The 14,658-nt window shown below is 36.8% G+C and overlaps 1 protein-coding gene and 1 pseudogene across 3 annotated transcripts in view; one reads left to right on the top strand and one right to left on the bottom strand.

Annotated features, from left to right (window-relative positions):
* SBF2 (SET binding factor 2) overlaps positions 1–14,658 on the bottom strand; it is a 474,770-nt gene that overhangs the window by 176,563 nt on the left and 283,549 nt on the right. For all 3 annotated transcript variants that reach the window (XM_035722821.1, XM_035722820.1, XM_035722819.1), the window contains exon 14: positions 3,806–4,010. In XM_035722821.1, coding sequence (XP_035578714.1) covers positions 3,806–4,010 — 205 coding nt within the window. The remainder of the gene's footprint in view (positions 1–3,805; positions 4,011–14,658) is intronic.
* On the top strand, positions 11,157–12,493 carry LOC113914355 (annotated as a pseudogene).

Raw genomic sequence — 14,658 nt, forward strand, 5'->3', positions numbered from 1 at the left:
ATAAAGATTAGAGCAGAAATCAATGAAATAGAAACCAAAAGAACAGTAGAAGAAATCAAAGAAACGAGTAGCTGGTTCTTTGAAAGAATAAGATTGATAAACCCCTGGCCAGACTTATCAAAAAGAATAGAGGAAGGACCCAAATAAATAAAATCATGCATGAAAGAGGAGAGATAACAACCAACACTGAAGAAATACAATTATAAAAACACATTATGAGCAACTAAATCTGGAAGAAATAGATACATTCCTAGAGAGGTATAAACTACCAAAACTGAAACACAAAGAAACAGAAAATCTGAACAGACCTATAACCAGCAAGGAAATTGAAGTAGTAATCAAAAATCTCCCAACAAACAAGAGTCCAGGGCCAGAGGGCTTCCCAGGGGAATTCTACCAAACATTTAAAGAAGAATTAATACCTATTCTTTTGAAGCTGTTTCAAAAAATAAAAATGGAAGGAATGAGGCCAGCATTATCTTGATCCCAGAGCCAGAGAAAGACCCCACCAAAAAGGAGAATTACAGACCAATATCCCCGATGAGTATGGATGCAAAAATTCTCACCAAGATACTAGCCAATAGGATCCAACAGTACATTAAACGGATTATTCACCACAACCAAGTGGGATTTATTCCTGGGTTGCAAAGGTGGTTCAACATCTGCAAATCAATGTGATACACTACATTAATAAAAGAAAGGACAAGAACCATACGATCCTCTCAATAGATGCAGAAAAAGCATTTGACAAAGTACAGCATCCTTTCTTGATTAAAATTCTTCACAGTGTAGGGGTAGAGGGAACATATCTCAATATCATAAAAGCCACATAGGAAAGGCCCACAGTGAGTATCATCCTCAATGGGGAAAAACTGAGAGCTTTTCCCCTAAGGTCAGGAACACAGCAGGGATGTCCACTTTGACCACTGCTAGAAGTCCTAGCCTCAGCAATCAGACCACCAAAAGAAATAAAAGGAATCCAAATTGGCAAAGAAGAAGTCAAACTCACACTCTCTACAGATGACATGATGCTCTATGCGGAAAACCCAAAAGACTCCACTCCAAAACTGCTAGAACTCACATAGGAATTCAGCTAAGTGGCAGGATATAAAATCAATGCCCAGAAGTCAGTTGCATTTCTATACACTAACAATGAGACAGAAGAAAGAGAAATTAAAGAGTTGATCCCATTTATAATTGCACCCAAAACCAAAGAGGCAAAGGATTTGTATTCAGGAAACTACAGAACACTCATGAAAGAAATTGAGGAAGACACAAAGAAATGGAAATACGTTCCATGCTCATGGATTGGAAGAACAAATGTTGTTAACATGTCTATGCTACCGGGATGCCTGGGTGGTTCAGTTGGTTAAGTGGCTGCCTTCATCTCAGGTCATGATCCTGCGGTCCTGGGATCAAGTCCCGCATCAGGCTCCCTGCTCAGTGGGGAGTCTGTTTCTCCCTCTGCCTCTGCCTGTCACTCCCCTTGCTTGTGCACTCTGTCTCTCTCTCAGAGGGAGAATCTCTCTCTGTCAAATAAATTAATAAAATCTTAAAAAAAAATCAAAACTTAAAAAAAAAGTCTATGCTACCTAGAGCAATCTACACATTTAATGCAATCCCTATCAAAATACCATCAACTTTTTTCAAAGAAATGGAACAAATAATCCTAAAATTTGTATGGAACCAGAGAAGACCCCAAATAGCCAAGGAAATTTGAGAAAGAAAACCAAAGCTGGAGGCATCAAAATTCCAGACTTCAAGTTCTATTACAAAGCTATAATCATCAAGACAGTATGGTATTAGCATAAAAACAGACACAGAGATCAACGGAACAGAATAGAGACCCCAGAAATGGACCCTCAACTCTATGGTCAACTAATTTTCGACAAAGCAGGAAAGAATATCCAATGGAAAAAAGTCTCTTCAACAAACGGTGTTGGGAAAATTGTACAGCCACATGCAGAAGGATGAAACTGGACCATTTCCTTACACCATACATCAAGATAGACTCAAAAGGGATGAAAGACCTAAAAGTGAGACAGGAATCTATCAAAAGCCTAGAGAAGAACACAGGCAGCAACCTCTGTGATCTCAGCCGCAATGACTTCTTGCTAGACATATCTCCAAAGGCAAGGGAAACAAAGACAAAAATGAACTATTGGGACTTCATCAAGATAAAAAGCTTTTGCACAGCAAAGGAAACAGTCAACAAAACCAAAATATTACTCACAGAATGGGAGAAAATATTTGCAAATGACATATCAGATAAGGGGCCAGTATCCAAAATCTATAAAGAATTTATCAAACTCAACACCCAAAGAATAAATAATCCAATCAAGAAATGGGCAGGAGACATGAACAGACATTTCTCCAAAGAAGACATCTAAATGGCCAACAGACACATGAAAAAAATGCTCAACATCACTCATCATCAGGGAAATAAAAATCAAAATGACAATGAGATACCACCTCACACCAGTCAGAATGGTTAAAATTAACAAGTCAGGAAATGACAGATGTTGGCAAGGATGTGGAGAAAGGGGAACCCTCCTACACTGTTGGTGGGAATGCAAGCTGGTGCAGCCACTCTGGAAAACAGTATGGAGGTTCCTCATAGCTACCTTACGACCCAGCACTTGCACTCCTGGGTATTTGCCACAAAGATACAAATGTAGCGATCTGAAGGGGCACCTGCATCCCAATGTTTAGAGCAGCAATGTCCACAACAGCCAAACTATGGAAAGAGCCCAGATGGCCACTGACAGATGAATGGATAAAGAATATGTGGTATATACATATACAATGGAATACTACTTAGCCATGAAAAAAACGAAATCTTGCCATTTGCAATGATTTGGATAGAACTAGAGGGTATTATGCTAAGGGAAATAAGTTAATCAGAGAAAGACAATTATCATACGATCTCCTCATATGTGGAATTTAAGAAACAAAACAGAGGATCATAGGGGAAGAGAGGAAAAAAATAAAACAAGATGAAATCAGAGAGGAAGACAAACCATAGGAGACTCTTAAGCATAAGAAACAAAATGAGGGCTGCTTGAGGAAAGGGGAGGTGGGGGATGGGGTAACTGGGTGATAGACATTAAGGAAGGCACGTGATGTAATGAGCACTGGGTATTATATAAGACTAATGAATCACTGCCCTCTACATCTGAAACTAATAATACATTTATATGTTAATTAATTGAATTTAAATAAAAATAAATAATAAAAATTTTAAGCAAAAAAAAGGAAAGAAAATATTATGCTAAATGAAAGAAGCCAGTTACAAAAGATCATAATGTATAACTCCATGTATATAAAATGTTAAGATAGGTAAAAATCTATTAAGATAGAAAGTAGATTATTGCCTCATGCTAGGGAAGGAGTAGTTTTGGGGGAAAATGGAAGTACTGCTACTAGGTATGGGTATTTCTATTTGGCATAATGAAAATATTCTGAAATTAGATAGTGAAAATGGGCGCACAACTCTGGGATATACTAAAAACCACTGAATTGTGCACTTTAAAGAGTGAGCTTTATTGTGTGTGACTTCTATCTCAATATAAAGTTGTTTTTTAAAAAGAAAAGATTCTGTAGTGGTAGCAGGTAGGTTAATGGTTGTTACCATTTGTGAGAGACAGTGAATGGAACAGTGTTTTGAGTGCTAACAATGCTCCAATTCTGGTTATGGAAGTTTGTTTACTTTGTAAAAATTTGTCAAGTGGTACACTTTCATTTTTGTGTCTTATATCTTGATGAAAGGTTTACTTTTAAAACAAAAGAACAGACAAATACATACCCACAGGTGGACCTGCTGGCACAACACATTTCTTTTCCACCCGTGAAGCAGGAGGTGCGTTCTGGTTCTTAGCAAGATTTTCCTGTATTAATTCCTGTACCCGAGTTTCATTAATCTTTGGGAAAGGAAGAATATGAACTCGCAAGTGGGATCCTTCTGTCGGGCGTGGAACTTTCTGGAACGCCATATGAGGGTTGGGATTCTCCTGCAACATCAAACAGGTAAAATGAGTCAAAAGTTAAAATAACAATGGCAGATTGCCAGGCAGAGAGTGGGAGCTCAGGGGACCTCAAACTGAAATCAGACAGATGAGTGATTACACATAACTCAGATACATGCCATAAAAGAGAGTACCACAATCTTACTTCTTATGTGATCTATCAGCAGCATCTGATATAGCTTATCACTCTTACTCCTTCTCCATGAAGGCTTTCTTCACTTGGTTTCTAGGTCTTCTTGCTACATCTCTGTCTACTTTTCATCTTCCTAATCTCTTAATTATGTGAAAACCCCAGGGCTCAGAGTTTGGGCCTCTTTTCTATTTATACTTATTTCCTTGGTGACAGCTTCCATTCTCAATATTTGAACCACAGAAATACCAAGGATTCATAAATTTTTATCCCCCACTGAGCTTTCTCCTGAATGCCATACCCATATATTCAACTGTCCACACATAGTATTTCCATTTGGATTTAAAATAACATCTTAAATATATGTCCAAAATGGAGCACTTACTCTTCATCTCTTCCAAATCTGTTTTCTATAGTCTTCCTTACTTCAGTAAATGCCATATTTATTTTTCTACTCAGGTGAAAAGCTTAGTCATCTTTAATGCCTTCCTCTAACACCCAATTATCCATTCCTCTGCAAACCTTTTGGATTTTGCCTTTCAAATATGTCCATAATCTGACCACTTTACATTAACACTGTGGTTCAAGCCAACATCTCTATATTACCACAGAATAGTCTCCTGACTGGTCTCTTTGCTTCCACCCTCGCTCCCTCCCTTACTCTATTCTTAACACTGCAGACAGAGTGATCTAGTTAAAAGTATGTCAAACCATCACCTAACTACTCTATTCATTCAAATGGCTCTTCATCTCACTGAGAGTAAAATCCAAAGTTCCTAATATAATTTACAAGGCCCTACAAAATCTGGCTTTCCTATAGGACTTGTCCTGCTACTGTTTTCCTTCATTCTGCTCTAGCCACATAGGCCTTCTTGTTCCCACCTCAAGGCCTTTGCACTTAACTGTTCCTTCTGCCTATCCCCCTACAATTTGAACAGCATCCTCTATCCCTTTCTGCATTTCTTAGCTCAAATGCCACCTTTCTTGGCCACCCTATCTAAAATTATACCCCCTAACACACTCCCTATTCCTCTTATTATATTTTTCTCCTTACCACTTATCACCTTCTTACATACTATAAATTCTATTTAACTCATTTATTGTCTACCCTTCTCTTACTAAAATGTTGGCTCCATGAGGGCCAACATTTCAGCCAATCAAAAAAACATTTTTTGTCCTCTGCTACATATCTGTTGCACCCAGAAACTGCCTGGCACATAGCAGGCACCCTAAACTACTTCTTAATGAGTGGGACACAATGTTGAACACATCTTAGACTGGCAGTAATTGAATTAAATGTGTCAGTTAATATTTTCATAGACCCTTAAGGTTGGCATAAATTTTTATCTAGTCACCTAGTTAAGTAGGATTATATTTCAAATACTACAGGCAGAGTGGAATCCATCCTTCAATAACGTTCTACAGGGAAGGCTGCTTTACCACCATTATCCTTTGCAACCAGAAAATTCCCCTTTCCCCCTGAACCTGTTATTCATGTTGTAGATTAAGCTCAATACTACTGTATATGTTCTTCAGATGGTTAAAATGGACATCGTCATCATCTATGAGAGCTGTTCCCCACAATTCTTTATGGTTATTTGGCCCAGACCCAGATAAACAGCTGGATCATGGAAGATGATATAGGCAGCATATCTCAGCAACACAATGGAATTAGTACTCTTTTAAGTGTAAAAAAGCCCGGGTTCTAGTTTTTCTTCTACTCATTATGTGATACTGGGTAAATAACTTTGCCTAAGGGATATACTTATGCTTCTCTTACAAGGTTCCTGAGAGGGTGAAGTCAGGTATAAAACTTGTTCTTGCCAAAGTAACCTTTATTACTTTGTATTTTTCCTTTGTATCTTTAGCGAGGGCAGGGGAAAATAAATAAATTTCTCTCCAAGTCTTCATGATCACCACTTTCTAAACTATACGCTGAAAAAACTGTTCTAAAATTATGCCTGGATTAACACCAGTATCACTTGTCTGTAGTTTCTGAAACTGTCCTTTTCAAAAGTAGTATGTTTGTTTTTCTCTGTTCTTTAGGCACAATGTCTAAGATACCTTCTCAAAGTTACAAATATCAATTTTCTAAAACCCATTGGCAGATTTTTTTCAGGCTGGAAAGGTAATTCATGCGGATTTTGAGGTCTGGATCAGAATCATTTAAAGTACATTCTTCATTACTCCTGCTTCTATTTATATTTATTTTCTTTGTAATAAAAATTAAAATTTTCAACTTATTTTCCATGATGTAAATAATATTCATTGTAACAAATTTTAAAACATGGAAAAATAAAAGTAGAAAATGAATCTTAGTGATGCTAGTATCCTTTCTAACTATATTTTATCTAACTCTCTTATTGTATATTCTTCTATATTGTTCCAAGAATGACTTAAGGTCATTTAGAAAAATAAGGATACACATATTATTTCTAGTCAAATTCCTGCAATGTGCTAAGTTCACCTAAACTTTATAAGGAAGAATAAAGATCCCCAAATAGTCAAGATAATTCTGAAGAAGAGTAAGTAGAAAAGTCACACTTCCCAGATATCAAAACTTATATAAACCTGTAATAATTAATATAGTATGGCAATTGGTACCAGTGAAAGATTAAAAAGGCTAATGGAGTAAAGAGCCCCAAAACAGGACTCTGTGTAAGAATGTGACAGGTGGCACTACAATTCAGAGGGAAAGGTTAGACAATTCAATGAGAAAGTAGTACAACAAAGTATTTTTAGTGCCTGCTCTCTGTCAGACCTCTGGGTCCAGTTCCAGCTTAGCCACTTACTAGTCATGTGACCTGGTGCTGTGTCAATTCACTCACCACTTGTGTTTTAGTTTCCTCATCTGTAATCTAGATAATACTACAGTACCTACTTCATAAGGTTCTTGTGAGGACAAAATGAGTTGTTATAGGAAGGCTTTTAGAACACTCACATACACACATATTTACTCCCCAGAATAAATATGAAAGCTGTTTTCCAAAAATCTAGAGTACATTCATTTGAAAAAAATATTTATTCACTGCATATACTATGGTATGACACCATGCCTCTAAAACTTAAACTATATTGTTCTTCCAGGAATCCCATCATATCACCAGCTACTTAAATTTTAACAACAATAATAATTGTATAGTCAGTAAGTCTTAAAACAGAAATCACTTATTAAAGAAAAGATATTGCTATTAGTCATTAATAGTGTTTTTCTTCTCATAAGCCATTTGAAATATTATAAACCAAATCTATACACAAGACTAAAAAGCATTTTTTAATCATTTTAAAACAAAGTTCAAAATGAGGCTATCCTGTAGCTGTATAGATAGTCCTCATAAAAATTCAGATTATGGGATAGTTACTAAATTATATTCAATTGTGTTTAGAAGATGCAAAAAGGGCTCATGCCCCTGAAACACAAGTATTTGGTTTTCTGGCCACTGTGTCTGTATACTGCTGCCCTCTAACGGGCAGTGTGGTAAATATAAAGAAACATTTGCTACCTTACACCCAACTTGGTCACATAATGACTTTTTTTTTTTTATTATGTTATGTTAATCACTCACATAATGACTTTTGAGAAGACAAGAAATGAGAAGTTTAAGGCTCAGTGAACTCTGCATATTCTTAGAAACATCTGCTCTTACTTGGAACTTCAACTGCATTTGGGCAAGTCCCTTGAAGATTACTGAGCTCATTAAAAACTGCAGCCCAGTTTTGTTGTTGAACATCCTTGTAGAAACAAGGAAATTCATTATTTTCAATAGAATAAAGAAGCTGCCAAATTTTCATCTTTGATTGTAGAGAAATGCAATTATAAATTACTAACAAAAAATTCAGGCAACTAAGCACTTATAGAGAACATGGTAACAATTTTGTCCAAGGCAACCAAGATAAACTGCCCAAAAAAGCCAGCAAAATGCACTATTGTTTAGAGGGAATTTTAAAATTAGATAATGATTTCCAAGAAATGGGCTCTGTAATCCTGCTTTGAGAATATATGATAGTACTGGGAAGTACAGTGAACTTCTCAGACTTGAAAAAATGACACACATACCATCTGGTCTGGAAACATGGATTTTTCTTTTCTTTCTTTCTTTTTTTTTTTGGCAAGCCAAATGAGAATATGCCTAGGGCTTACGGAAAACAAGGCTGAGAATGCACTTCAAATAAAAGCAAAGCAAACAAAATAAAACAAAAGCCCCAAACCCTACTGGAAATCCAAAGTAGGCAACAATGGGGAAAAAAATTTCTTCCTACATGTTGGTCTCAGCAGTGAACGACAGACAAATCGATGTGACCTTGTTAGCAGCTGTGAAGTTTCCCATATTAATTTAGGTTATTTAATAATTATTTAATGTGCACCAATTATTCATGGGGCTGTATGGGATAGCAAGTTATATAAACCCTTACAAATATAGCTGAAATCAATACTATCACTGGACTAAGTCATTAAACACTGACAAAATGTAACTCGACTTTTTAGGGTTGCCTAGCTGTGAATACAATATTGATGGAAGGAAACATTCTCAATTTTCCATCCTCACAGGACTTTAAATGATCACCCAACTGAATTAAAGTTGCATCCTTAATACAAATAAATTTGGTGTATGACTTTAATATCTAATGTGCTGGTTGCCCTAATTCAGGGTTTTTGTACCATGGTACTATTAACATTTTGACCTAGATAATTCTTTGTTTGGGTGGGGGGGGGTAGCGTGTATCTTGTATGTTGTTAAGAAGTTTAGAAGCAACCCTGGCTTCCATGTACTAGATGCCAGTAGCACACCCTCTCCAGCAGTGACAAACAGAAACGTCTCCAGACACAGCCAAATTTCTGGAGGGGACGGTTTCTCCTGTAGAGAACCACTGCTCTAATTTATGATTCAAGACGAAGGCTTTCGATTCTAAGACAAGTACTCTTTTCACAAGTGCCAAAGGAGCATATAGTGACTAGAGAAGAGACCTGTACTTTCACTGGCCTGCTGACATGCAAATTAAAACCGTAAGATACCACTACACACCTATGAGAATGGCTAAAAACAAAACAAAAAAACAACGGAGGATACCAAACGTTGTTAAAGATATGGGACAAATGGAACTCATATATGGCTGGTAGTAATACAAAATGGTATAGACATTTGGGAAAACAGTCTGGCAGTTTTATAAAGTTAATATTTTGATACCATATATCCCAGCGACCTACTTCTATTTATCCAAGAAAAAGGAAAATTTATGTTCACATAAAAACCAGTGCAAATGTTTACAGTGGTTTTGTTCATAATTGCCAAAACTGCCCTCCAGTTCATTAACAGATAAATACAAGTTTGATACATCCATACAATGGAATACTATTCACCAATGAAAAGGAGTAAACAACTGATACATGCAGCAACATAGAGGAATCTGAAATGCATTATGCTAAGGGAAAGAAACCAAACTCAAAAGCTACATACTGACATTACAGAAAAGGCAAAAACTTCAGAGACAGAAAACAGATCAGTTACTAAGTTTGAGATGGTAGGAGGAAGTGATTATAACAAAATAAGGAACTTTGGAGGAGTGACAAAAATGTTCTATGTCCTTATTGTAGTGGTGATGGTTGTATAGCTTCATTCATTTGTCAAAATCTAGAGAACATTTAAAAAAGGTAAATCTTACTATATGTAAATTGTATCATACTAAACCTGACTTAAAAATGAACAAATAAATCAGATAAAATAGGGGAAGAAGTGTGATTTTTATGCTTGGGTTAGGGGCTTCATTTCACCACAATAATCTAAGTAAGTTGTTTATGGTTTGATTTTTTAAGACTAAAGATGATCACAGTATTTTACTTCCTTCCTATAACAACAAAATCCTTTAATTCACAGTTGGCAAAGAGTACAAATGTCAACAGTGTAGATTAAATCTGCCTGGTAGTGAAATTAACTTTATGCAGAAATGTAAACGCTATAGACCTTATATGATTTACAAAGGTTATTCCCATATGTGGGCTTTGTTCTCCCATTAGGATTTTAAAATCTATTCACTGCAATCCTGGGCAATGAAATACTCTTAAAGCACAAATAGAAATCTCATATTATTCTATAAGAAAGTCCAAGTCTTCTCATTTTTCTTTTAAGAAAGCTGTCAAACAAATTACACAGTCTAGCAAATATTTACGTACTACTGCAGATGCAAAACAAATTAGAAAAATGGTACTATGTAAAACAGTAAAACACATGTCCAACTGATTTCTTGATGCCTTCAAATGGAGGTTTTATAAAGCTCTTATCTTGGCCTATCTTAACATTCCCATTTTGTGTGTAGTTAGTGGTCCTTTGTAAGTGTGTATGGAGAATCATAGAGATAGAGCCATTGCTGTCTGTCATACAGACATGAAAATTCTGAAAGCCAAAGTGAGCAGACCCAGATCCAGCATTATCCATTGAAAATGGAAAGAAAAGCTGTATAATGAATGATTGATAATCTTCATGGTATAAACCTTATCAATGCTTACACAATTTGTCTCAAATGGGGTTATTCCCTTCCTTCTCCTTCATGTCCCCTTACCATTCCCCTCCGATACTTAATTCACCAAATTCTTTCCTTAGTTATTTAGGAAGCTCCAGAAAGTTAAAAGAGCACCTAAACCCAGTTACAACATCCTACTCATGCCTCCTCACATTCTGACTCATTAAAAAGCAATATAAAGGAGTGGTGAGAAGAAACAGCAATTAAGGTTCATTTTTGAGTACTTCAAAGATAAGTGAAGCAGAGAGACTAGGTACACATACCAGACTTTACTGCAACAAAGTATTTACAAACATCTAAGTGGAATCACCAGGTCTCAATTCTAACCCAATAATAAGGAAACAGTCAAATTATATGGTTGGTTCTTGCTTACCAAAAGGGAATTTTAAAATGTGATAAAAAAAAAAAACTGGTTAGTTAAAAATAGAACCATCTAGATTACTTTCTTTGCACTGAGACCATCCTCCCTCCCCTAGACTTCCTGCATGACCCAAGAAAGTAACTTTACCATCATGCTCTGCTTTTTAACTTTGTAATGTATTTACTTCAGAAATGTTGGGACCATGTGGAGTTTAGAATCTTACAACTAGAAGGAGTCTCAGAAAGTCTGATGACAATCCATGGGGATATTCTGAAATTCTTACTCATTGTGTACATGTATCCTCTTTTGAAGGATATTAGGGGAATCATGTACCTAGAAAATGCCCGGCACTAGCATATGCTTAATAAATACATACTGAAAGAATGGAATTGATTAAACTAAATGGAACAGAATTAGACTGGGGGGGAACCCCAATAAGGGTTAAAAAATATAGAATACATTCAAAGGGCGATTTACGTTTCCTACTAGTAATACAGTCCCTCATGGTGATCACTTTAAAAGTGTTGTTTTTAAAGGATAGGTGTGGTGCATGTTATATATGTTTTATATTTACCTTTAAGAAGGTATAATTTTTAGCTGCTCGTGCCCTTCCTGTGCCAGCCTCTTGCCCACCGGGAGTGCTAATGCCCAGGACCCTCCATCCCTTCCCCCCAAATCCAGGAAGGCTGCTGAGGCCTGTGGAGAGGTGACTGTCTGGAGGTGCCTGGACCATCGGCGCCCTCCACCTGTGCCAGAGCCAAGTGGCTGCCCTTGCTTCCTCCAGGACAGAACTAAGCCCTTCTGCTGGGAGCCTGCAGCTGGAGCAGGGGAGAGATCTGGAACACAAAAGGGGAGATTTCACCTCTTGTGGGAACAAGAAGCTCTACTTTGACACCCATGCCTTAGTGTGTTTACTCAAAGAAAATGGGTTCCCAACCCAGCAAGCAGGAATCACTGCCTCTGCATTGGTCAAGATCATGGACACCAACATGGTTATTGTCTACAAGGATATGGTCACCAAAATGCAGCAGGAGATCGCTGTTCAGCAAATAATGCCTCAGACTGCTAATGTGAAAAAAGGTATTATTTTGGAGAAGAGTGAATTTACAGCCCTCAGACGAGAAAATAAACCTTAAACTACATCAGTTAAAATAAGTAATGGATGAAGTAATCAAAGTCCAAACAGATACCAAGTTAGACTTCAATCTAGAAAAGAGCACAGTGCAAGAATTGTATTCATTGAATGTAAGGAAGCTGCTGGAAATGAGGACAGAAATGGTGTCATTGCATGCCCAGCAAGATCAGGCTGTCACCCAAACAAACAGGAAGACAGACACTGAGGTCACTGGCCTCAAAACCATGCTGGAGTCGCACAAGCTCGATAACATTAAATATTTAGCAGGGTCTGTATTTATGTGCCTAACAGTAGCTCTGCGATTTTATCACCTGTGGATACAATAAAGTGTCTATTTAAAGAAAAAAAAAAGAATGCATAATTATTATTTATTTTACTGCAGTTTTCAGTTTCGTGTCAGCTTAGTGTAAACTATGTAATGTAGTATAGTGTGTAGTATGTAGTGTAAGCTATCATAAAACTTAAGTTCTAGGATGGCAAAAAAGGAAATTATTTTGTTTTTGCATCAAAGTGGCTTGGCACACTCCCGTACATACACTATGTACTCAGTCATGTAACAGAGACAAACCTGTGTCAGAACCCCAGTTCTGGTCACTTACAGGCTATAAAATTTTACAGTTTTGGAATGGTCCTGTAAAGATCTAAGAAATAAACATTCAGTTATTCAAGGGATCAATCCCAAAATCTCAAACACTGATTCCCATTTGATGTTTTGCTATTTTTTTTTGAAATCCATCAGTAAATCACTCCCAGTGGGCAAGAAAAAAAACTTCTATTTTCCTCACATATCAACATCTGCCCTATTTATGTCCCATGGTCATTTACAAGATCAAATGAGAAAGTATGTTAAAGTGCTTTATAAAGAACAAAGTATAAAAGTCAGTCATTGGAAATAGCACTATTTTTCCAGTTGGAGATGAGCCAGCCTAATGGGGGGAAAGAAAATAGGCTCAGGAACTGGACAGATGAAAGTTTCTGAATTTAAAATCCGGATTCAATCACTTCATGGCCATCTGATTCTGAGCCAGCTGTCCCCAGTAAAACAGGGATAATGACACCTATCTTAACACTGCGGTTGTGATGATTACAGATGATGCATGTAAAGTGCTTAATCCCATGCCTGGTACATTGTGCTACACACTCAATATTTGTTATTATTATTACAATACATCAACAGAAATTTCTCACGTGGTCATGCTCTACAGTAGTTCTACACAACCATCATAAATGCCGAAGACCACCACAGAACACACATTTTCCTTCTGACAGAACTCTTCTTTTTTAAACTGTCAGCACACTAATCAAGAAATAGATTTATTATACTGGACACAGTTGTATATGTAGAGTGTAGGGTATTAGTCAAAGGGATAAATTTTAAAATAACTTCAGAAATAAAATTCATAAGTAATTGAATAACATGAAACAAACACAACTTAGCATTCCTGTTTTTATCCAATTGGGTCTCAGATTTCAAATGGATGTGACAAAGCACTGACTTACGACCCAATGTCCAAAAAGTTCCATCTATTCGAATAATTAAGTTAAACAATACTGCGATACTGACCCCAAATCCTTCTTAAATATATTTCCTTCAACTTTCCCCTGGAAAACCATACTTTCCATTTACTTTCCTTTTCTTAGTACAAGTTTCAACTCTGAAAAGCTTTACAGGTAGGAAGTATGACTAGCAATCATTAGCCAAAATCCATTTTTCTGCATGCATGTAATCTCCCTGTCACCTTAGGTTCTCTTTTGTCTTGGCATCCAAACGATTACTTCACACTTTATCACATCCCAATCTTTATAACTTAATTGCATTTCTTCTATAAAAGGAATATTTCTACCCTTGAGTTTCTGTGGTCACTTGGCAACCTGCTCTCTTTCTTTCAGCTTTTTACTCCCTGTCTGCTCAAAACAATACAACTCAAACAATTTTCCTGATCCAGCTGACAGTCACTGCACCACACTAAAGCAGACACATTGGTCAGTTCTAGTTCTGGTCTCCAATGAGTCTAATCTTTATGTCTTAAAAACGAACAGTTTGCTCTCAAGAACACAGGGTCCTAAATGAAAATCACAATGAGGGCACAAAACAAACTGGAAAACTGTGACTAAGATGTTTTCGTAACATAGTTGATTGACAGGAAAATCACTTTGAAAAATGAGGTCTGTTTTGATGCACAGGACCAACTGTAATATCTTGTAACTTATAATCCCAAAGGTTTTAAGTCAGAGCAAAAAGATAACTAGAAAGATGACACTTCTTAGTTTTTTAAACAAAATAATTACATAGTTTTAAAAATTAATGACTGTCTGGGGTGTCTGGGTAGCTCAGTTGGTTAAGCATTTGACTCTTGATTTTGGCTCAGGTCATGATCTCATGGGTTCTGGGATGGGGGCCCCAGTGGGGCTCCTCCATGCTTAGCGGGAATCTGCTAGAAAGAGTCTCTCCCTCTGCCCCTCCCCCAACTTGCACACACACCCATTCTTT

Source organism: Zalophus californianus, chromosome 11 (genome assembly GCF_009762305.2).
Source record: "Zalophus californianus isolate mZalCal1 chromosome 11, mZalCal1.pri.v2, whole genome shotgun sequence".
Lineage (NCBI taxonomy): Eukaryota > Metazoa > Chordata > Mammalia > Carnivora > Otariidae > Zalophus > Zalophus californianus.